The 25,348-nt window shown below is 37.1% G+C and overlaps 1 protein-coding gene across 2 annotated transcripts in view; it reads right to left on the bottom strand.

The window, feature by feature from the left end:
- The window catches only part of LOC143182683 (uncharacterized), a 506,678-nt gene extending 494,819 nt beyond the window's left edge, over window positions 1-11,859 (bottom strand). For both annotated transcript variants that reach the window (XM_076383871.1, XM_076383872.1), the window contains exon 1: window positions 8,779-11,859. In XM_076383871.1, coding sequence (XP_076239986.1) covers window positions 8,779-11,859 — 3,081 coding nt within the window. The remainder of the gene's footprint in view (window positions 1-8,778) is intronic.
- Window positions 11,860-25,348: the final 13,489 nt, after the last annotated feature.

Raw genomic sequence — 25,348 nt, 5'->3', positions numbered from 1 at the left:
TAATTATCTATATTTATTTCCACTTGTGAAACCAGTTTGTGCTATATGATAGAACACTGCTAAAAGAGAGTAAAACTATAAATTTTATAGTAGATTCTATAATATGTTCTAGTATATGCTATTATAGATTCTATAGTATAGAATAATAATGTATTACGTCTTCTTAATAAGTCTAAAACTAAACATGAAACAAAAAAACTTAAAGTTGATACTTGATTAAAAAATTGAAGAAGTTATTTGGATACTAACTGTGCCTACATTTTGATGACTCATTCTGCATATTTGAATTAGATGATATTTGTTATATATTTTTTGATATTTATTTGTTGATATTTGTTGAATGTTATTTCTTCCAATGATGACTTTTTATCAAAATGTAAATAATAATTGTTCTCATTTTATCTGTTCTCATATTATTGTATATCATGTGTTTAAATTTATGCTGATTCATAATTTACTTACTTATTGCATTTTTTAATTTTTTATTTAATGAACGTAAACGTTATTGGGCTTATTATTTATTCAAACGTTACTTCATTAAATAATCATCTCTTAACGAAATGATCCGTAACTAATTTTACACACTGCAAAGCTTAAAGCTGCGGAGTCTTTACTAAAAGTTTTAATTGCAAAGATGCGCCAAAAGTTAAGATGCGAAAAGATTCATTGCATGAAATATATGCAAAAAATTGCAAAATTATTCTTAAAGGTTTTCCTTCATGAAGGTTTTATAACGTGAAAAATACAAGGTTCTTAAAACCGATAAACTTGAAAGGGTCGTTTCATCGTCTTATCGCGAAAGTTCGTAAAAGTAAAATGAAATTATCAGACCGTGGTCAGAGATGATAACTTCATTAGGGGTAGGTCCATTACACAGAAAGCAGATGTACTCCTGAAAGTTATTTTGCACTTTATCACAGTCGGTTAAAACCTGTGTAGGTACCTACTACTTTAAGTACATGAGTGTCGGATAAAATACAATTTCAGCTCTCCAGTCTCCACTTCTAGATTCACATTCCTTAACGAAACTGAAAAGAATCGATCACGAACTTCTCTTCTCGCCCTGCCATTGTAACTGAATATCCTTCAGTAAAGTAGACAATTTTTCCCAACCGTTGCGTCGATGCCCCCCCTCAGTTAGTTAAATATATAAAAACCGTTCATTAACTAACGACCACTGATTATGCAATCAGGATCGGTAGCACTGTCTGGGCTCGAGCCAACTCGAGTCGACGGGGAATTGAATACAAATCAATTTGCTGGAATGAAACGTGGTAGAGGCGTACACGGTATCAGTAGAACGTGAAAAATCCATTGGTGGGTCACGTACAAAGGAAATGAGAATTCCACTTTGCCGAGGAAGTCTCGGCTACCTTGCGCGTCGCGCCATTCGAATAATTATACAGTCACCCCCGGCGTTTTGCTCAGTAGCGGATCTGGAACGAGAGTGATATTTAATTCGGGGTAAAAGTACCTCAGGCTGTTCGAATGTAATGTTACCAGCTGCTCAAGAGTTGGAAAAATGCAAGCGCAGATGAGTTTTTCCAAATCTCATTATGTGCACTAACATTTCCACTCCGTTTCAATTTCCGTGTTTTCCATCTTGTATATTAGGTATCGACTTGATTAGAGAATTATACTGGATTTCTTTGAAAATATTAATTTAGTATTTTCGAATTTTGATTTGTATGTGACTTTATATTTTTTTAAATTAAATATATTGCGATGGGGTTGCAATGTATACATTAATATAATCTTTTATGTTTGGTATGAAGGTATGAATAAATAATTAATAGATTGCAAAGCTTTGATTTTCTTGTATATTATCATAAATTATTTTCCATAATGGTGTGAAATATTTTTTAATATTAATGCCACAGTAAGTGAAGGTTATTTTCATAAACACAATTAAGAAATGGAACCCCAATAGAAATTTGTGTCTCTGATGTATCTTTGAATTATAACATGAGTTTAATTTGAAGAATTTTGCATATTTTACATATTATATTTCAATGATCATACTCTAAGTAATTTCAAATAAATTCTAGGTAATTTAATTATTTTAGTACTTCTAGAATAACGAAATCCGACTTCAGTTCTCTAATCAATCGTAAGTTAAGAAATATAGAACTTGCTATCTCGAGTTTCGCACAGTTCTATGTAAAATGCAAATCTCAATCGCGATTCAAAGGCAGTGTTCATTCGAAGGAACCCTGTACTCTGAATTCCACACCAGACCTCACGTAGCTTTTTCAACAGCTACGTGAGAGCTGATACGCCCGTCATTTCTGCTTCACTGTATCTCTTTCGATCGTTTTTACCGGAATTGAATAAAATGCGATTAAGTGGGACAGGCGGCGGTCCCATAAATCCGCGGCGAACGAAGTGGAGCCAAATGAAACGTGATACGTTTAATTGCATAATCGTTGACATAATTCAGCGCGTTCAGACACGTATTTGAAGAGGATCAGAAAGGATTTCCAGGCAGTGTAGTGCGCCGTTTCACGTGATTGCGGCCGCGGTTTCGCGTTTTAAGCCGCGCCGCGCGCCTTCGTCCCGTTATTATTCTCGTTCCTACGCGAAACGGCCGCAAATTCAACCGTCTGTTTTATCTGCAGTCATAGAACCCGTGCCGCGGTGGCAAATCTGATTAACTCGCCATTGCTCGCCGCTTCGTGCGACACGATTTTTAGTCAGACGTGCAAACACACGGTCCATCCGCGTTCAAAGACATATCCCGCCTAGCTAGAGGCTCCTCATCTATTGTTACCTCGGACTTTTGTGGTCCGTGAAATGGATTGTTTTCGAGCTCGTCGGCGACAGTTTTCATTTTGCCATTCAGAAAACTGCTGAAGGTTTTTTTTGTTACACCTTCGTGTTGTTCCGAAGGATTTTTTGCGAGTGGTTATAACCTGAAATCGGTAATGCTCGTGAATGCTAGTTTCGAATAAGGAAGACTGATGGGTTTGGGTTTCAAGTGAGTGCTTAAAATCTTTGAAATACTGCAGAACTAATTGGCTAAGGTCTGGTAATAGAAGCTTACTTGCGTGGCTGGCATCGCAATCTTTCGTGGGATTTAGTGGAAATATTTGTTAAAATTAAATGTTGAATTTAGTAATTAGAGTGAACGATATATAATTTGAGTTAAAACCTTTTCAGTAGCTAAAATAATTTTTAATTAGAAGAGGTGCTAAAGTCAGAAATATTACAACTTCTTTTAAAGGGAATTTAATGTTTTTTAATATGATTTCTGAATTGAGTGAATTAGTTCAATGTTTAGTCAATTAGTTATTTTTTCGACTATTTTAAGAAGTGGTACGATAATGTAGAAGAAAGTCATTAGTTTCAATTTAGAAGTATAACTCTGAGAGATGAGAGGAAGTTATGCTCAAGTTTCATAGACGTAATTAGATTACATCGATTTGTAATATGCAATAGGAAACTTGGTTTTGTCTGATAAAAAACACAGCTGATAATATATAAAAAAAATGAGAAATAAGTTTCTCATTTAAATTCATAATTTTACAAGCACTGATTCAACATTTTGTTTTATTAATGCATAACAGAATACACAGTTTACAGAAATTCAGCTAAATCCTAGAAAGTTTATTTAGAGAAAATATAGACCTTTATTTTCATGAAATGTTCAATGGCGCTGTTTGATTACTATTTGTATTGCTGGTATTTACTATTCACATACGTCAATATTTATGATTTGCAACTCCTAGATACAGGAATATCGCAGTATCTGCAGTTGATCGATTAATAATCATTCATGGTTAATGAATGAGGCTGTCGATTACAAGAGATATATTCCAGAGGTATGTTCAAATTACGGTACCTCTCTGTATATTAATTTATCAAAAACGAATGATATTAATAGATCTAATGCTACTTCACGCGAAAGAGGGCCATGGATTCTTGCACGCAATTTTTAGTTAATATTTCGCCATAGTAAAATACGAATGCCATCCCTTTCGTGATTTCTTTCTTAATTTTAGTAAATTTAATCTGGTTTAATATTACTGCTATTATAATATTATATAATTCAATTTTTAAATAACTATTTACATTTTATTTTACGTTTTCAATAACATTATTCAGTTCAGATATAGCACAGTCAGTAGAAGAGGTATGTCACGAGTCAGACACACTTTACCCTTACTTTAGGCGTTTTCTCAAGAATTAATATATGGAAAATGTAAACTAAAACGCAACTTCGTGTATCTTTCCATCTTATTTTAGCATGTCGAATCACCCTTTAAAAATTCTGACACCTGTTGTCGTTCTAATACCCTGTATGTTCAAAATTTTCTCTTCAAAAGCAAGCTAATTCTAAAGCACAATTTATCATTTACAAAATGTTTCAAATCGTGTATATTAGTTCTTGTATTTTCTTGTATTTAAATTTTAAGCTGTATTTACCGTACTGTGACTGCAATTCGTGAGAAACAGTATCGCGAATCGTTGCGGAAATTCCTGTTCGACGAATTACGTTTGTTTCTAAATTGACACCATCGAGTCTGGCATGTTTCGGATAGGTTAGTGTGCTGCATCCACAGCTTTCGAAACCTCAAGCTACGAACTTTCCCACAATCTTCGGTGTTATAACATTTACGCAATTTAATGCAGTCGCAGTGACTGGCTCAACAGGGTGAACCGCTTATTTGCCGCTCGGTGAAGCCAATTTGGTTAAATCATTTTGAATGAAAGTGCGCGCGAAACGTTAAAATTGAACTACAAGTGCAAGCCACTCTATCAAAATGTTTCGAAGTAATAATACATTATTGATACCTAAATGAAATAGCAGAGACTGGTGAAGCTGATCGTCAATAACGTTTCCAGTAGACAGTTCATTCATGATTGATTTCTGCCACAATGTATTTTATGTGATGATGTACTATTGATTACTGTTCAGTATGGATTTTCGTAGCCATACTACATGTGAGTAATTGCATTTATTAATTATTTGAAAAATTTTTGTCAAGTATTACAGTATTAAATTATTGGCATTTTCTGAAGCTTTATGATCAAATTTTGTTTAGTTTTAGTAGATATCAAAAATTGTACTGCTTTGGAAATAAAAGTCATTTAAAATGTTATATCATAAACTTATCATTATGTTATATAATAAATTAATTTTTATTAATTTTTCAACTAAAATCTTCATACCAATTCATCACTTATTCGAAATCTAAAAGTTGAATTCGCACATGAATTTATATTTCATTCAAAATCATTTTTCTTTTCATATCTGGATCACAATTTGTCTTCTTTATCTGGCAAAACAAAACATCCTGGGAATTGGCTTTGACAATTTTATTAAAATTCCACTCACTATATAATTCCTCTTCTGTGGATCAGTGTATGAAGCAGGTATTGGTTCCAATTATTAAAATGAATCTCCCGAAATAGGAGAAACAACCTTTAAAAAGCACGTTGCACAGTCTCGTCTTCTTCCTATTGACGTATTCAAAGCATCAACTCAGAAATAGATAGAATCGAGAAATGGATACACTCACGCCATTGGTCGTTGTTTTATTGGTTTTTATTCTTGAAAAACTGGTAATATATACGACTCAAGAAGAAGAGAAAGGAACAGAGTGTGTTTGTTCAGGAAGATGGGTGGGTGGAATGGACATATTGGAGAAATAAATAACTCAACACGTTTGCAATTGCCTCTCAGCAATTCGCTTTTGGAATCCCTTTCGATTTGGCCTTGTATTGCGGGAGTAGAGATATATTAACTGGCTTGAAAACGTCCTTAAAGAGTACACGTTTCGATGCGATAAATCTTGAAAACCGACCATTCTCCGAGCAAGAGTTTGCTTAGCTCGAAAAAATCGCGTTGTGGGTTTCTGCATTTAAATACACCAACAAGATCTCTTTTAATTAACGTTGGAGACTTCTTATCATTCTTTTCTTTTTGATCTTTCGGAAATGATAGGTCTTTGGTAATTGGAGGATATTATACTTCATATCTTGAACTTTGCCATTCCAAACATATTTATTCAACTCTATTTAACCCTACAAGACTTCTCAAGTCCTTCTTGACCCACAGCGTTCTGATTTCGCCAAAAACTGGGTCAAGAAGGTCGTTCAAAAAGTAAAAATTACATAACCTATTTCTCCGCTGAAGAGTAAAACAATCAATGAATAATATATCAATTTTTGACTTTATTGTTTCCTTGAAAAATTAATAAGATGTTACTTATTTCACTATTCAGTTTCTAATTATCTCCATCGGCTGTCGCTTGAGAAACTACCAATTAATTCTGTAGCCAGGATAAAGTGACTCGAATAAGTAGTTACCCTTCTAAATTCAACCTGCTCTGCGTCGAGAGTACGTTCGTTAATATTACGAAATTGTGTCACTGGAGCTGCTCGTCCCGCCCTTCCTTCTCACTTTACTCGCGTATTCTGCTGAGCATGCCTAAGACTGTTAAAAGAACGAGACATTAATTGCATTAGAATAAAACACGTTTGCTCGCCTGGACACTTGGCCCAGCAAGAATCCTCCAGCGGGTAAACGAGCTAACGTAGCATAGCCAAGAACGCGAATTCCCTTATCCCGTGAAATGTCGACGCTGGTACAAAGGACTGAGGAAAATGACTTGGAAAGAAAAATCTTGTCCCTTTGGCCTGGCTGAACACAGCACGCGTTGGATACCTTCAGGCTCCATTGAAAACATTCTTATGTGAAACTCTGGAGGACTGGTTAATTAGAAAAAAAAAACGAGGAAACAATGTATGTGCTTTGCGTCGCGGTGATTCACTTTGCTGGTTGAAAGCTCCCGACACGGTACGAAATGTGAGATTCTTTTACTGTGTTCTGTCCCTTTGTTTCCTTGCAATGTTGAAATATTCTTTTCTTCCTAATACTCCTAAACTATTCTTTTCTACACTTTTAAACCCTCTGTGCGCTATTCTTGTGACTAGTTAGTGGGATTAAGCACTTTGCAGGTATATTTGAACTTTTATTTGGGTTTGTAGTTTGTACACTTTATGAGATATTTAAGTATCTGGATTAGATAAAGTTAGCTGTTGTTGCATCACCATTACAGCAACTATTTAACATTAAAGTTGATTTGCTCACAGTCTTGTAAGTACAATAAACGAGATCTTACTTCTTACAAACAATATTCGATTTCACTCAATTATTAGAGTTGATGAGATTTCATGGGAGCATATTGAATTTTATTCCATCGCTATATCTAACTGTTTCTCGTGTATTCTCGCCACCGAGAAGAGAAAAAAGACGAAACATTAATGAATTGTATCAGAACGAGGGCAGAGACGAAGCTGTTTCTATAGACACGCGAGAAATTCTCCATTAGGTGGGTTAGGTAACGCACCGTGGTCGGAAATACGAATTCTCTTTACATCTCCATTGTCCACCATGCTGCAATGAGGGTATATTTGCTCTCCTGAGAAAGTAAACCTCAGTGCTTTTCATAGGCGCACGACTTGCAGCGCTAACCCAATTTTACCGGAACGACGCCAGCGAAGGTTCGGCGACTACGTACTCTCACAGAGACGGTTATTTGCCTTCCTATACCGCTCTGCATTCTACCATCCTTTATGTAAAATATTAGCCAAGATTGGGATTCTCTGTCTTGAAGCTGAGGGCCGATAGATAACATGGAGGTATCGTTTAAAGGAGTCTTGAGTGCTCTAAAATATTTTCTGTTGATTCTATCCTACATATGTTTGAGAACATTCCGACGAAGACAATTTTAATAAAAATAATGATCATTTTCTGTGAAAGTGCAGGAATTTTGTGCAGGTGTCCCACGCTGAATGTTAATTCAGTACACTCACAAGGTAACGAAGACAAGAAATTTTCTTCTGCATCAAAAGTACCTGAGCCTCTGTATTTTTCCGCAAAGAATCTAGCATGCACGTAAGAAGTGATGCAGGCCCTGCAAGGATACATTGTTAAACGAGGTATGAAGAACGCCTCCATAATAAGATATTCCAGCAAGGTGAACCTATTGTACAGTCACGAAATCTGGGATTCGTTATTCGAAACACGTAGACGCTCCAGTGGATAACGTCACTGTCAGACGACAGGGGGCATTCGGTTTTATGGCTCAGGAAAAGTTGTCTAGACGAAAAGCCTGGAAGTAGAGCGAAAGGTACACAGGGACTCGTAACGAAGTTTTCAAAGACAACATCGAGTCTGATATCTAACGAGTTCATTCCACTCCGATGCCACGGAAAAAATTGCAAGTGGAGATCTTTATCCAATATCCTCTCCCGACGATCCATACTTTATCTGGATCAGGCCTGCTATGCACGCTGGCACTGTAACAACTTGTTCAGAGGTGAAGTCTGTGTTATCTGACCAAGGCTCAGGGATTTTAATTTTATAAGGAACTATTGAGACTAGCTGCTTTGGCTGTTAGAGTGCACTCTTTTACAAATCTTGCGTTCTGTATTACGATTAGCTACCCTCATTTATCACGTAGGTTGGGATGAAAATCATTCCAGCGCATACAAATTTAACTTCCTATCTCTTACAATTTCAAGATAGAGTAATGAATTTAAATTGGTATTTTAAAATAGCTGGGATGAATACCTAAATTACTCCAGCGATTAACTGACAATGAAAATATCGATTTCATGGTTGAATTACAGAAAATATTTTATCAGGCTCATGTAAGTAAAATAATGGAAAAGAACACATATACATATATAAAACGTAACATCATTGACATACATGATGCATGCAAGGCAAGTATCTACGCAGCATGCAGCAGTCTTCAGCATTCTTACCTCGGAGTCGGGCGAGTGGACGATTAAAGACGTCCTCGGTGGTTTCTCGGGAGGTACTTTCTTTAATGTGCCCGTGAATGAAGCTGCAGTAGTGGTACTTGGCGACGCTGAAGCGCCCTCGTGACCGTCGATCTGACATTGAAGTCGATGGAACTGCGTAAACGAAGAACGCGACGTGTCAGCGCGTTCGAATTGCGGCAGACATGGCAGTGGCATTTGTGACATGTTCGGTATCTGAATAGAATTCGGCTCGCTGGTATCGTGTTGAAGCCTAGGTGATAGCTTCTCGCAGACAGACGATTGGCAGGATTGATGATTAGAGCTCTGTGAATAGGAAGCAGTCAATAACGTTTGATGATGACTGTGCGATGGATGTTGGCTCTGGGACGAGCAAGTCTTATCGGATTGCTCTTGATGATTAGGGAGGGAACTCGATTGGACCTGATGGATCTCGTTCCCGATCGAATGCTGCTGGAGCTCCGCAGATCTTTGCAATTTATCGCCAAGTAGGTTCTGCGCCTGCAGACTTTGCAGACGCACTTGTAGGTCGCTTTGTTGGTGCTGGAACTGTGCTACCTTATCTAGGATTTGATTTTGGGTGTGAAGACACTGAATTTTCACTTGGAGGTCACTCTGCTGACGTTCGAACTGAGTAAGCTTTTCTGAAATCATATCCAGATTTCGTTGATTCTGCAACTGCTGCTGCTGCGTTTGGGTAGAGTCCGATTTTTCGGACTGCGCATCCAACTGACTCTGAAGATTATCCATCTGACTTTTACTGTGTGTTAACAGATTATTTGATGTGTTGCAGCTCTTGCGGTGACTATGGATGATGTGATCCACTTGATCGATGGGTCTGTTCAAGCTTGAATCTCCGAAATCTGTAACTACTGTCAACACCGTTTTCGTATCCAATTTTGCCTCGCTAAGAGCGGGATATTGATGACAGAGATTCGGACTCGGTCCTTGCGAAGAAATCGCACCAGAAGTTGGTCCAAGATTGACTACTGATCCTGTGATCGGTTGATCATCGAACTCCTTTCTCGACAATTCCATGTGTTTTGTCAAATCAGCGCTGACATGTCTCAGATGACGTCGTTGTTCCATTATTGTACTCTGACTAATATTAGGAAGTGGCTGGAAAGCTGACTGCGTCATTCTCGTTTCTTTACGATCTTCCGTCGGGTGCATCGGTCTGGAGTCCCTCCTCTCCTCAGACTGATTACGAGAACGCGGACTAGTGGAAAGTATTTGACTTTGCATCAGACTTTTCTCCTGCTCCTGTCTCTGTCGTTGTTCAGCCCATATTGCCAGCTCCTGCCTCGTTTTCTCGAAGTTCTGGTTCACGAACGAGGGACTCTTCTGTCCAGCGCGATCCATGGTGGCCTCTCGGATCGGTACAAATGGCATCGGTGATCTTCTGACGTCCTCCATTCTCTTCCCTTCAATAGTCATAGGTGACCTCCTGTGTTCCTCAAAGTAATCCGATCGCCTATTTTCTTGCGCTATCGCTACTCTTTGATTAGGACTCACGTTACCCCATTCGGGCTTTCTGTCTGGTCCTATGCTCTTCCTATTTTCCTGTCTGGCATCAAAAGCCATCGGTGATACTCTTAAGCTCGCGTCCAGTCGCCTTTGATCAGGCGGATACACTTGATTGGCTTCGACTCGTTTTGGATCGACCATGATTCCGGGCTTTCGTCCTGATATCAATATTTCCTGGTTTACATCGCCGGGGAACGTGAATGTAATTGTGTCGTTCCTGCGTGGGAAGCTTGACGTGACATCGACAGAAATAGATTTCCTATGTTCAGGCCTAGCCACGTACAACCCACAATCCGCGATAGTCTCGCACATCTTTTCTCGCCCAGGTGGATCCCCATTCGTGTCAACGTATAAGCCATCCTGTCGCGTTCGCGGAGTTTGATTGATAGCTGCCAGATATCTCCTATCTTGGCCATCGGCGATAATCGCCGTGCCTTGCACGATGATCGCCCCTTCGCTACGGTGTATCTGGTCCTGGGGATTCTGGTTGGGATCATACTTAGGTTTCTGTATCCCAGGAACATCTACGCTCGCGGACTTCCGGTGACCAGGGTCGTGCGTGATCTTCGAGTTACCTCTAGGTGGAACCATGGGCTTGGGTCCACGAGTCGGTCGTTCAGTCGTCGCTATGGAAATCCCATGGGCTACGTTCTGTGCTATGGGCTGAATTATGGGCTGGGTCTGATATTGCCCTAATTCTTGCGTGAATCTCTGAGGGTTTGGCGATTGCTGACCAAACTGTTGCGCAGTATAGATCCCTCCGTGATGAGTATAGGGAACTGCGTTCATAACTGTCTGAGGGTACTGGCTATAAGGATACTGGGGTTGTGAACTGAACTGAGTATAGCTGGGTGGCTGAGGCACAACGACCCCTGAGAAGTATGGGGGCTGGGGGCTCGCTGATTGAGAAGGTATCTGCGATCCATGCTGCACTGTCACGTACTGGCCTTGCCCAGTGAATACAGGGTTAGCTGTGCCTCCTTGGTACAGGACAGAATCCCTAAATCCAATATCCCTGGTCACATATCCAGCTCTTTCTGCATATTGAGCCTGCTGTGGGTACATTTGCGGTCTCACCTCAAACTGGCTTCGAATCTGAGTGTATTGAGCCTGATCGTATTCGGGTATATACTGAGGCTGCGCTTGGACAGGCAGAGTTTGAGTACTAGTCTGAGACACGTGCGTCCTGTCGACGATAGATTTGTCCTGAGTGTATTGCTGAGGAGGAAGCTGTCCTGCTGCTGGGTGTCTATCATCTGGAACACCCACTACGGACTGTCTTCTCCCAGGTGGATACTGGGCAGTCTGCTGTTGCTCCTGGTTCGACCCAGCTTGGTTTTGATGAGCCTTGTCCTGGCCGAACCTGTCGTAGTCCACAGTTCTGTTCTCGAAGCCGTTTGACAGATCCTGCTTCGCGTTTTCAGCAGGCGGCTCGGCTCGCCCATTCTGACACGTCGTCTGCTGATTTTCCACCGTCTGCCCGGCCTGGCTCTGCTCCTGGCTGTCGTCCACTCCACCCGAACCGGACTGCGACATGCTGGCGGCCCCCACCGACGGTCGTCCGCCGATGTAGCCGAGAATTCGCCCCAATCCGCACACCGTGACGACTTACTGAGCAACCCTCTGTTGGAAATCTAGGCTCTCGCTTGAACGCAATCACCTCGGATCGCGTTTTTACGCCTCGTAAATTCCGCTAGGTCGACTCGAGGCATGTAAACGTCGATGTGATATCGTTTCTCCTGCCTCTATAGATGTTCTATAATCTTTATCGAACTTTTTGCTGTTCTTCTTGCTGAGTACGCAGAGTCCCAGGACAAGAGTTTGTAAGTGCTTTTTTAAACCCACAGTAGTTTTCTCTTCATATACTGATTAAATTCGATTAATCAGATCATGAGATAAAGTATGATGATTGGGTATTTTATAGCGATACTTTAGCGAGTTATCTTTTTATGAGAGTGTGAAGTCTATATTTTTACATGATTTCTTTCTTAGAAATGTATAAGAATTGTTGATAAGCACCAAACTTACCGAACTGTTTCACACAGGAATTTCAAGAGCCAGAACAGTGGGAGGGTCACCGAGCAAGAGTCACTCATTTCTTCTTTTCCAGGGCGTAAAAGCGTATACGCAATTGTAAATGTAATCTCTCTTTTATTGCGTCCTTTCGACTGATTCTCCCTTTCTGCAAATCTACATCGAGACACGAGTGGCCCTTTGGTCTTGGCTCATCTGCGATATCGTTTTTTCTTTATGCTGTGCTCACTATGAGACAAGGGAACAGGATCACAGAGGAAAACTGTCTTTTTCCTTTCACGTACGTTCAGCCACAGTGAAACAGTGCATTTATATGAAAAACCACGCTCGCGTTTCTCGATTCGTGTTACTGACTTCGAATGTTGTTAAAGGAACGTAATTAGGAGAAAACTTATGTGGTACTGCCAGATACGTTCCCTTAGATTTTTAAGATACTTAAGTTTCTATTTTAAGAATAATCCGACGTTTTGATTGTGCGATAAGTTGCAGTGGACGCTGTTCAATTGTTTTAATTGAAATTGGACTTGATTGATTACTTGGTGTAAATCTCTTCCAAACGTTAAAAAATGTTTCAATTCGTTTTTGATTCTATAGTCTGTTCTTTGAGCAGTTTTTATTGCATTGGGCAGCTTTTCTTATGACATGCACGATTTTTAATCCCGCTTTTTCGTTGATTTTAATAATGACTGTATTTAGATGGGATGTATCGAAAGACGATGTATAATTTTCTTTTGGATCTTGTGCAATTGATCTGTACTTAGCAAGAGTTCTTGATTATATTTTCTGCATTGCGTTTTTGGCGATGGCAGTGGAGTGATGTCTTACGGACACTCAACGAAATTGATCTGTAAAAAGAGAGCACGAAATGCATCCTAGGTTTCATGTGTCTGCATGAAACTTTCCTCATAATATTCGGCGCAGAGTAAAATAGAAAAATTGTTGGTCCCATTACAAAGTCGAAAATAATTCAGTGAGAAAACAATTGATACTGTCAGTAGAGACAGTTGCAGAAGGTCTTTTACACAACGCAGAAAATGGACGCAGGAGTTCATTCATTCAAAATTTGTAACAAATAAGAGGATTACCACTTGTACATATTTTGCTATAAAAATGAGTTTTGTAACTCATGTTATCATCGTAAAGGGTGATATACGACTTGTTTACAGATACAATTTTCCTTGTTTTTAGTACGCAAATGCGTTCAATAAACAATATTGAATAAAAGATAAAATAACCTAATTTTATTGAAAGGGAATTCATGGTTATTCATTGACATTAAATGAAATACGGGGTTACTGTCCAGACGAGCAACGAATCTTCCCTTTTCCTTTGCTACCCCTACAATCATTGCTCCTTGAATTTTAATACTGTTCTCTGCTGCAGTTTCTAACTATAAAGTGATTTCTATGGAGGCAGTGATGTACTTTACAGCACAAAGTTTATCCACCTTCAAAGGATTTTAGCTTACAGAGAAAGAGTGAGAACACGATTTCCTATCTTCCACTTTCCATGAAAGAAATAAAATTAATTCAATGCTATGTATAAAATGAATGAAATTTTTGTTGGCTTTACGTTTCGTTTTTCAGATAACTGATTTTTAATTTTAGTCGAGTACACGTGCATCGAAATAAAACTTTAGGAGTTTCGGGGGAAGCACAGAGAGAGGTACACTTCTACTTGCAGTAGGTAGAGTCAACGAATGGTCAGAATATAAGTGTTTCTCTTAAAGTGTGCAAAATTATGTTTCGGTATATGCACACTGGTCTAAAATTAAAAGTCAATGTTTTAAAAATACGAAGCTCGATATGAACAAATTTTATTCTGCTTTTAACTTATTTTTTAATGTAGAATCATCATTTTGCATCATTGATTTTTGGATACTTTTCTTTAAATCGCAAGTGCAAGTCTGATCAAATTATCAAACGTGATCTGTAAAAACAGTTTTCTACCATTAGTTTAGCTTTTATCTAGAGACACAATAATTATAATAATATCGAATGTACACATGGATTCACGTTGTGATTTGAGTGGTAGTAATTGTAACACTTAGTTGTAACGCAAAAGTGTATTCACAATTTTTCCAAATTCATAATAAGTTCACAACTTTAAGGAAGCTAAAACAACTACCTTAGAAAAAGTAAAATACCCTAGATTTTATTAATGGTTATTTTCATACGTAAAAAAGAAGAGAAATGTCTGCACAATATTATTCAAGTATGTCAAATAAGTTGACCCTATTTAGAATTTTCGAAACCCATTCCTAAACTCAAGCCGCTCTTTGAGAACACCAATCTACTGAAGACAGACGCTATGTCCTCCATAAGGTGTCCAGAACGCTGATAATAAGCGTTTAAACTTTGGTTCACAGTGACAGAATGGAGCAAAACGTTTCGGTACTTCGGAGGCGATCTATTTTACTCTGAGGAATGTGAATTGTTTTCGTGATTTCCCAAGCGCCTCGTGATCACTTCAGTTTCTGGGCTCAGGGCCATCTTTCATTGCAGCCGAGTGACTCCGCGGAAAACAGAGACGCCGAGAATTTCTCACTGCCTCGCGGTGCTCCATACCTCGTCGGCATCCGGTTCTCCGTTTACTTCTATAATTTCTCCACGGTATTCGGTTGGGATGAAAGTGAAAGACACTTAGCAAGCCACGGCTCCAAACTTAGAGTTTTCTGCATTCTGTCATAGAAGCGATTTGGACACCTTTGTGAAACTGAAAAGCTGATATGAAAAATGTTCCTTGTCAATTTCTGTCTTTTTTTAGGAGATAAAGAAATACGATAGCATCTTCAATTCTTGTTCAATTAATTAGAATTCTTTTCAACAAAATTTTCATCTGCATATTGCGTTTTTGATGGGAAGTGTTCCATTTTATTGTGAATCTCTTTTTTGACCACTAGAATATGTTCCCTATTACAGAAATTGTAGAATTTGACAAGGGCTGCTTTTGTTATGAGCTTTTCAATTATTGTTGATATTTCAGTAGTAGCACACTATGTTTTAGTAGTCATGTTACTACTCCAAATTGAAAGTAGATTGAATCTTCTATGGTAAAATATTTGTTACGACATCTACACGACGAATTCTTTTGGCTTATTTTTGAGACACCCTATATTTATAACCACAAGTGGAGCAAAAATATGAAACAGGGTAGCAATAATAATTTCGCCATGAATGCAGCAAAGTGGGTGTAGATGGGCAATATTCATCATGTCTATTCATTCCAGTTGCCTCTAGCATTAGAAGATGTACGGCTTATCGTCTAGATATACTACTGTATTTGCGCGCGAGATTATATTCGCTCACTCTTGTTCATCATCTCTGTTTATGAAGCGATTATTTACCCCTTCAGTGCCTCCAAGATACACGTCGCGCCTCTTTGGTAACAGACAGCGTGTTTGGGTGTGACCAAGGGTCAAAGAGAAGCAACAGACTGAACTTTAACCCAAAGCCTGGGGATGTATGCTCGATCAATACAGATAAAGGAACCATCTAGTCTCACGAGCAAGAACTTCCAAATCATCGCACGAAGTTTCCTGACTCGTTTCATGTTCAAGCTAATAGTTAGCACCTTGCATGTCGGCTAGGCGAAACTTAGGGCACACGTTGAATGACAAGTAATTTATTAACCAATTAACTAGCACTTAACGAATCTTGTTACTGGAACGATATTTACATTGCTTTCGTTAATACATAGATAAAAGTGATTTGAAATGAAAACTAGAAAGTGATACTTGAAATATTGTTTTTATTTTACTGATAATAAATAGAAAGTTATTTTAGATAGATTAACGAACTAATGTGGAGTTATGTGGAAATTATTTTTGAACAAATAATGGATATTTCATTGCTCATCTTCAACAAATTTTATTGTGGCAATGCCACAACTTGATTGTTAGCTAAGTGTTAGAATTATTTATAAAATAACATATATCAATAGTTAGAAATTTATAATATGTCTAATGTTTTTTAGGTAAAATACATAATGAAAGAATGTTAGAAGAATAATGATGTAATAAACGATGAATTTTTTTCATTATCTTAAATCGATGATCCTTGAGAGTTGATTATTCTAAGTGTACTATCAATTTATAAACTTGTATATATATAATTCTTTCATTTCTGAAAGAAACGTAATTTAGCAAAACTGTAACCAGAGACGAAGGATATTACGAGCTTGTTAGAACTGCACGACAAACAATTTAAAAGCACATTCGAGAATATATCTCAGGAAAATTTTCCAGACACATGGAGAAGCAGCTAAATTGCATTCGTTGCGTAGGTGTGTGCATTCGTACTTGCGCACATGCTGTTTATTGGCTGCACAAATATGTAGATGCGCAGCCACGTATGCGAGTGTACAGAAGATATTTCGAACGTTCTTTTTCATTACTCGTGAAAGAAATTCAAGGCATTCCAATATATTCTTTTTCGAGAGGAATGTGTTATCTAACAAAATTTCCCTTACATTCTTTTTATCCGGAATAGTAGAAACCATTTAATTATTTATACTTTTATAAGTTTGGTTAATTCAATTTTTTAGTGTTAGACGAATGATGTGTACGTAGAACTTTAATTGAACTTTTAATATTCAGTATAGAAAATTTCCACGAATAATTATAAAAATAGAAATTAATAGGTATTAATTGGTTGGTCATGGAGTTGCAGTGATCTTATCGTATTATTCTACAATACTAATGAATATAAAATAGTGATGAAAGCAAGACACTCAATATGATAAATTTGATCGTAGTACAATGTGCAATTATTAGGAAATATTTTTGCCATTATTATTGATTTTGCCCTATTCAAAGTAAAAGTGAAGAAGTAGTAACAGTTTTTAAAGAAAAATAGATCCCTAATTCAATTTTATCTATCTCGAAATAATTTTAATTAATATTCCTAAAAGAATGTATATTTTCCCAAATTTTCGCCAAAAGAATTCCTTCCAATAGTTATAAATTGTTCAAGGCGTCAATAATGTAGGATATAGATTCGTCCCAGCCTTTCTCTTCCAGAATGATTCGATAGCAATCGGCAATCTATCTCTCTCGAAGTAGATAGGAACGTACCTCTGAGGAATTTTCAACGCCAGCGACGACAATACCTCCAAAACTGACAGGGGAATTGACACAATCTCGCATCGTCGAAGAATATTAACTTGTTACTCTGTCAGAAGATCTTTCGACGATGGCGTTCCGAAAGTCGTTCGTAGAGAAGCAGTTGAGAGTCGTTAATAAGATATTGAGCATAATGTTCCTGCAGACTCAACAATTTAGTATCAATTAAGCTTTCTGCTTGTGACCTGGTGCGCTCGTTTCTGTGACGAATTTCTGGCCTTTAACAGAGATTATCTTCGCTAGACGACTCTTTAGGCAAGACAGATTTGCTTAGAGCTGGAAAGCATACAGTCAGCTTGCTTTGAGTTATAGATGCGACACTTTGTGTTAAGAGCTTAATTCTACCTATTTTGTTGTTAGCATCGCATTCTCCTACTGTGTTTCTTTAAAAATCATGTAAAATTGAAGGAAAATGAGTTCAGTGTTCGTTAGATATTGAAACTGGAATATTATATAATTTAAAAGAATTTCACTTGATACATGAATAAATATTTTCAACATGAGGGGTTGAAGAACTGTATAATGAAGTCATAAACTGGAATGCAAATAACTATGTACGTGATTGAACAGAATAAACGAGCAGAGATATGTTTATAGAAACCAAGGTTTCATGTTCAGTTGTTGAAACAGACATTTCAAATTTCGTATCCTTCAATAATTGAGATAATTTTGCGTATATTCTATCTTGCAGCATGTATTGGTGGCAGTAAATTACCTCCCTTAAACTAATTGGGAGACCACCCGATCGATTGGAAGTAATGGGTTAATAGTGAAACTAGTTCATCTAACTGAAATTTGTAGTCCTGGTTTTGATTTTCACGATCAATGAGTAATTTCTATCCAAAGTTCATTCACCTTAAAAGCAGATATTAAACTTTTCATTAGTTTCATATACTTAGCTTCAAGTTCACTTTTTTAATTTATTTTTTTCGGTGCTTGTAATTCGCAGAGTTAGACATTGCCACCTCAGGTGGATAAGAGTTGAGTAATGAGATAATCACTAATTGCAACCAGTGGAATATTTTTCTTGATCGTAGAAATTATTTTGAAGTCGTGAATTTTAAAATTGTAATTAGTATTTGTATTATATATGTATAAAGAATAGTATCATCATATCTGTATTCATAAACATTTTGAGACAAGCTGTTGTTATAGAACTATTTTCTTGTAGTATAAACCTCTACTAAATAATTCTGATTTGTTCTTGCCACATTAAAGTTCAGTACTGCTGCTTAGTAAAATCAGAGTGAAGTACCTATTTTACAAACCAGTAAATCGTCCCGAATAACGAATTCTTCTCACGCGATTCCCCTGTGCAACCTACAACTCACTTCGTCTCGTTCGCTTTTGTTTTAGTTGTTGTAAGTCAGCTTTCCAGAGGAACTTGGCGTATACGAAAACTTTGATCGCATCAACCACCTTCGTGCGATTTGTGTAAGACAAAGCTTGCAATCGTATTCGACAAGTAGCACAAGTAGCATGTGCTTCTGTAGTCTCCCATTTTACTTGGCACTTTAGAAGTCAATGATTTGAAAGTGAATAATTTGAAGAAGTTTTTTTTGTAAAGTAATAATAAAAAGGGAGGTTCTAGATTAATCTTGTGCTTGCAAAATTGTTAGACACTGCTTTAGCACAGTCGAGGAAATGAAATACTGGATCACTAAAAGTCTGGGATTATTCAAAGCTTTGAGGGAATCTGATTCATTTACTGAGTTATTTTAAATTTCAATTCAAACTGACGTTTAGGATGTGAAAATTCTCTATTCGTAAAAAATTCTGTATTGAATTAACGTTGGGCTGATTTGCATGGTGTAATATGTTCTTTCTGTAGGTTCATTATGCTGTCCACTGTTTTCCAGAATTATTTTGAGCAAACAAGTTTGATTTTCCTCAAATTATTTTGACACAGGTATTTTGGACATAATAAAATTACTGTGTACATATTATTAATAACTACAATGCTCACAGTATTAATAACTATAAAGTAAGGTTATTATAATTATCGTTTATTATGCTAAGCATTAAAGAAAAACATTTATAACTACACAGCAGATTTTTATGCAATATCAAATTTTCATACACGTAACATAACGAACGTTAACGAAATGTAACCTAAATAAAAATTTGCTTCATCTTTGAAATAGTATAATTTGTACTCTATTTGTCGTATCTTGTATATTGAATATTATACGCATTCTATAACTTTTTACACATTTAAAATTTCTATAAATGCTTAAAAATCCAAAGTCTATTTATAATCTTACAAATCTTTTCTCTACTTTATTTCATAGATTTTTGGTTTGTCAAATACTCGAATGTGAAATTTCTACATATTCATAGAGGAGACTGACAAAAATTGCAATACTAAAGAATCATGTTTCCTGAAGTATCGAATTCATGTAAAATTGTACGTACATGGAAAAATTGTAAATCATTGAAAAAGTAAACTAAAATTGCGCGTAGATAAACCTAGTTTTGCAGCACGAATTTTAATAAAATCGCGATGGAAGAGTAACAAATTTATCGTACTTCAGAATTTGAAATAGACGAGTGGCTCCTTTATGCAAACGATTTGCTCTGCACCACGCACGAAGTAATCCGTATCGAGTTATCGAATTGTCATTCTTAAAGGGAGTTCACCGGAAACTGACGATAACGTGAGATCGTGGAATGGAACCGCGATCGAATTACACCAATTTCCTCGGTCTCGTCGCAGTCGTATGGCTATCGAGAATGCAATCGACTGTCGGGATCAATTGAAATCGCCTTGATATCCTATTACTTGCCAATAGTACAAAACACACTGACCCGGTTACTGCAGCATTTATTTTAAAAAGCTTCCAATTTCCTCTGTGCATTGGGAACAATGAGCTGAGGTTTTTCTAACTTTCATAGTATACTCGTAACAGATTCTGGTAACAACGACTGTTAATGGTTATGTCGTCGTTATCACATGAAACTGCAGAACACGATTAAAAAAGACGGTTGATGAAAGCTTTATTTTAAATTAATGAATGAATTTCGTCGTTAAGGTTTCACAATTTCTTAAAAAGCTGCTAAATATTTGTTATGCAAAAATATTGGAAGGATATAGTAATAGTAGGTATTTGCAATGAGTCAAAATTTTAGGTAGAGAAATTTTTCCATGAAAAATTAGTTTTTTCATATTAATGTGGTATATTTTATTCAACATAATAATAACTATTTGTCATATTTAAATCTTGCTCAGCTTTCCATATTTTTCTCCAAAAGAATAAAATGTATTTAGCATCTGGGTAAGCAAACTTTTATTTTATTGCATGCAATGCATCCTATGCATTTTGACATGTGCATCGAGAACCAGGAGACAAATTGAATAATTGTTATAATAAGATGCTGTAATGATGTAATTTACACGTGAATGAAGAAGCTTTTTAATATGCCTGAAGGAAAATAAGTAAATTATGAGAAGAACAAAATATTTCGCTACTTCTCAATTCAATCCTAACGAACAAATATTTCGTAGACGCTAAGGACTACACTTCTCTCTCCCTAAATTCAGGATTTAATTTACTTTCGAAAATACCTGTCTCGTCTACTCGTGTATAGAGTATTCCATGCTATACGTGTGCAAGGGGAGTTTTCTAGATATATCTGTACAAGTTGATTCCTCTGGATAGCTTCCAGACACGTTTGGCTGCTCGTCAGACAGCTTCATCCCGTTTTATCTTCAATTCTATTTTACCTATTCGTAGCCTCTCCAGTCTGAGATATGTCTATGAAGTACCTGGTAACGATATCAGATTCATACAACACTAATTCAGGGAATCACTTTCAATTTAATGAAAAATCTAATTAATTTTGGAATAGAATTATACAGATATTGAATTTATTAAAATTATATAATTTAAGATACATTTTAGTCGGTCTGGGAAGGTAATGCAGTGTGAATTTTATAAAAATTTCGTTCCTCATTTTTGACATCTTTTTTACACTGAAGTGCCTGGAAAATATGTTTGCAAAAAATATCGTTGAAATTCGTGTAAATACTGACGTAATTTGAAATTTTAGAAGCGTCTGACTTCAGGCGTGTTTTTGAAGCTAGCTACTACGTTGCAAAAAATATTGAACGAATTAGTTTTACATTCTCTGCAATATAAGATAGATGAATAGTTATTTCTTCATTTTTACACTTTTCAAGTGTAAATATTTCTTAGCCTAAAAGTCTAGTCCTTAATAATCCATACAAGTGGCTGATGAGACTTCAAATAACCAAATACAAAATAACTTTCCAAAATTTCAAACATATAAATAAACTGAGTACTATTAACTTCATTATATCCTGAAGAAGCTGTATCTTCTCCATGAAACTCATCTCCCAGAATTACCCCGAAATGAAACACCAAGTATCTATCAGGTCGAGCTTCCCAATCAATGTGAGTCGATTGGTTTACAGATCCGCAAGCACAGTACGCGAATTCATATGTCAGTTTAATTGGCGAATTGGGCCACAAGAATGAACGAAAAATATAGGAGAAGGCTTGAACTTGCTTCGCACTGCTCTGATTCAAAATCCACCTGCAATCCAGATGGGGTATCACTCCTCGTTTCTGGATCCCCAGCGCTGGTTTAGGATGGGGTAGATAGGTAATATCTGTGCATCATCTCGTGTGAACGTCTGCAAGCCAGATAGGTAGGCGGGAGTTGGTCGACGTGCAATCTACAGCGGAATGAAAATTCCAAGCTTTCCGAGGACCAGCTCTATAGAGTGCAATGTGGACGATAATGATGTCGATGTTACTTTCGAGCTAGGAATTCCTTCAATTTCATCGTTGTTAATTTGGGGCTCGTTTGCGTGTGTAGTTTGCATAATACGAGATCATTACGAAATAACAATGGAGGATCATTGCTATCTAGCGGATTTGGGGTCTTACGTGTTCGTTGTGCTGCTTTGTGCTAAATCTGATAATTATCTACTTGATGACAATTTAATAATAAATTTTGTTCGTTGAAATAATTGTATCCTGGGTTAACACACTGATCCTTCCTGCAGGCAAATGTTTCTGTTTGTTGGAAATTAATTATTAGTCACGTGCTTTAGTGATAACATCGAAGTTCGTAGGAAAGATGAAGCTGTTACATTGATGATGTTTAATTGCTCGAATGAAATAGGATTTCTCTCACTCATCATTCCTGTCTCGAAGGTTTACATTTTTATTTTACTTTATGTATCTGTAGCAGCCTTAGGGTCGACTGATTTGCATATTTATTATACTAGTAGGAAGTTTCTTCTGTTAACTTCACGCTAGGCTTCAAACTTGTTCCCTCTGGACGTTAGAAGGTATCGACGTAGAAACTCCACTGTGTTTCGTCGTTGCGTCAAGAAAATTAAACTGAGCCGATCGTACGTTTCATTCTCCACTGTGCGAAGTGCAGTGAAGCGAACTCGAGAAATAAATTGTAAATGTTGAATTTACTTCTGCTCGTTGCTCTTCACATTTTTATCTTCCTCACAGTTTTCCTCCCGAATGACTGTATTGCTGGATAAATGTTTTTCTACAATGCATGCGATTCGTTGTCTGTTGCTTCGAGGGATGGTTTTAATTTTCACAATTGATATTCAAACAATTTTTAGTCTCCCATTTGGAGAGAATTAATAAACTCACGTATATTCGGTATTTTCCTCAGGTTATAGTAGTACACAAATTTTCTCAAGTTGATACAATTGTTTGTGGTTTGATTTTTAGATAATGTATTTAGAAAAAATTAAATACAGACGAAATAGTAATTATAAAAATATAATAAATGTTAGAAAGTGTTTCAAGGTATTATAGTTTTTAGAGGAGGAATTACAGGAAGAAGTAAAATATAAAGATTGTAGAAAAATTAACTGAGAATATTCTGTGTATTATAAGAATTTCTGTGATATCCTAAAAAATTACTTTGATTTCTTAAATCTGTTTTACCTAGAGAATGAAAAGGGTAGCAGCTTTTGACTTCAGTTCAGAATATTATTAAGAAAATTTGGTATGCAGCAGCGAAAGTAGCTGTGAATTAATTCCGAGATCGTTTGCGTCAGTATGATCTTATTACCGAGAGTTTAAGGGAAAACTTTGTTCAGAATTGTTACGTTGCGATTTAAGACATCGAACTTAATTTTCATTTTTATTAGTCTCTTAAATGAAATTTACTGCTTCGTAGTGTATTGTTGCTATTGTCTGCTGAGACTTAGTAAGAAAATAATACCTTCATTGATTCTGAAAAGCTATGAAAGTTGAAGTTCATAAAGAAATGCTACAAAGTAAAATCATTGAGAAAAGTGAAGGAGTCATTGTTCTGTTACGAGGGATTTCCAAGCTCTGTAATAAATGAAGTAACTCTTTAAAGACTAAAGTTCTCTGGATTGTAGGGAGATTTCTTTTCTTTGTCAAAATTGATTCATAGAAACAGAAGTGATAAATTAACTACCTTTCTTGTAAGCGAAAGGAGAGAAAGATGAATAACATTTATCTAAATATATTGTAAATATAGAAACGGAGTACGAAGTGCTTTTACATTTATTATTTAGAATAACGTTGAATATTGTATTTGTATTATTTTTTGTTCTTTATAACATGCCCAATAATTATATCACATTGCACATAGTATCTCACGGTCTTTAAAAATAAATAAAAAATCATAATTTTTTAGTTAATGAATCTTGAACAGTATATTAGTACGTCATATATTTTCTCTGTATCTTTTTATAACCTCATAACAAAATTTAATACACTTAAACTACATTATAGCTAGTACTACACAGTCTGCTACAGAAGTAGAAACTTCAAGTGTTAAACAGACATCACTTTCTCACCCTTCTTTGGAACTAAACTCTGTTACACGTCTACTTAATTCTTCGAGTCCATTCTCTCGCAAATAAAACCTCAAACAGAAGTCCTAAAGTTTTACTAAAAAAATTATTGGTCACAATACTCAATAATTCTTCTAAAATTATTCTTCTAAAGTTCTGCCAGCAGCCCCCAATATCCACCACAATAAATCTGCAAATTTTATTAAAACGCATATTCCAGGGCAAAATTCGTAGCCCTCCATAAAGCACCCAGAGACCAAGTACATGGAACGAAAACGTGTAGCTCAAAGTGAGGAAACAGCAAAATCCCAACGAGCGTAGAAAACACCCCCGCGCCTGTGAAACAGGGAAAGCAAGAGCAACGTAGAATGGTAAACCTGGACCAGAAAAATTTGCGGTCTGTTGTCCGATCCGTACATTAGTTTTTATCGTTATTAGCCATGCACTTGTTACTAGCCTCTCGTTTTCATATCCGCAATCATTAAGAGGCTCGTCGACGATGCTTGACCCCTTTGCGGCGGGGCAACAATTCGCTCGACAGGGTGGAAGAAAAGCGGAAAACTGGGGGATTAAAATTGTAGAAACCTGGCACAGAGGTCGTGCCAGGTGAAAGGAGGTCAGCGTGTTAACGAAAGAGAAGGACAGTGGGCTCTGCGGAGCGGGCGCAAACGTTTGCCTAAGCTGATTCGGTTGTGCCAGCTAAATGGGTAGAACAAGGTCCTACTCGTCCCCTGTCCCCACTTTCTTCCTTTTTCCCCCTACGCGCGCGTTCTCCTTTGTGTTCCCGTCTTTCTGCCGCGATCGTCAGGGAAAAAGGGGGAACTCAGGCTCTCGCATAATTCGACGAACGACGGGCCCTCCTCGAGAGAATTCCATCCACGAAAGCACCGCCGCGGCTTTTATTATCCTCGTAGTGGAGGCCGCTGTCAAAGCGGCTCGTGATTTAACAATTTCCCGGGATTTTAATCTCTGGTTCGCGTCGGCTGACGAGCGTGTAACGAGGCAAACTGCATCGCTGCATCGATATGCCACCGATGAAA

The sequence above is a fragment of the Calliopsis andreniformis genome, chromosome 8 (genome assembly GCF_051401765.1).
Source record: "Calliopsis andreniformis isolate RMS-2024a chromosome 8, iyCalAndr_principal, whole genome shotgun sequence".
Lineage (NCBI taxonomy): Eukaryota > Metazoa > Arthropoda > Insecta > Hymenoptera > Andrenidae > Calliopsis > Calliopsis andreniformis.
This window is presented reverse-complemented; position numbering and strand designations above follow the sequence as displayed.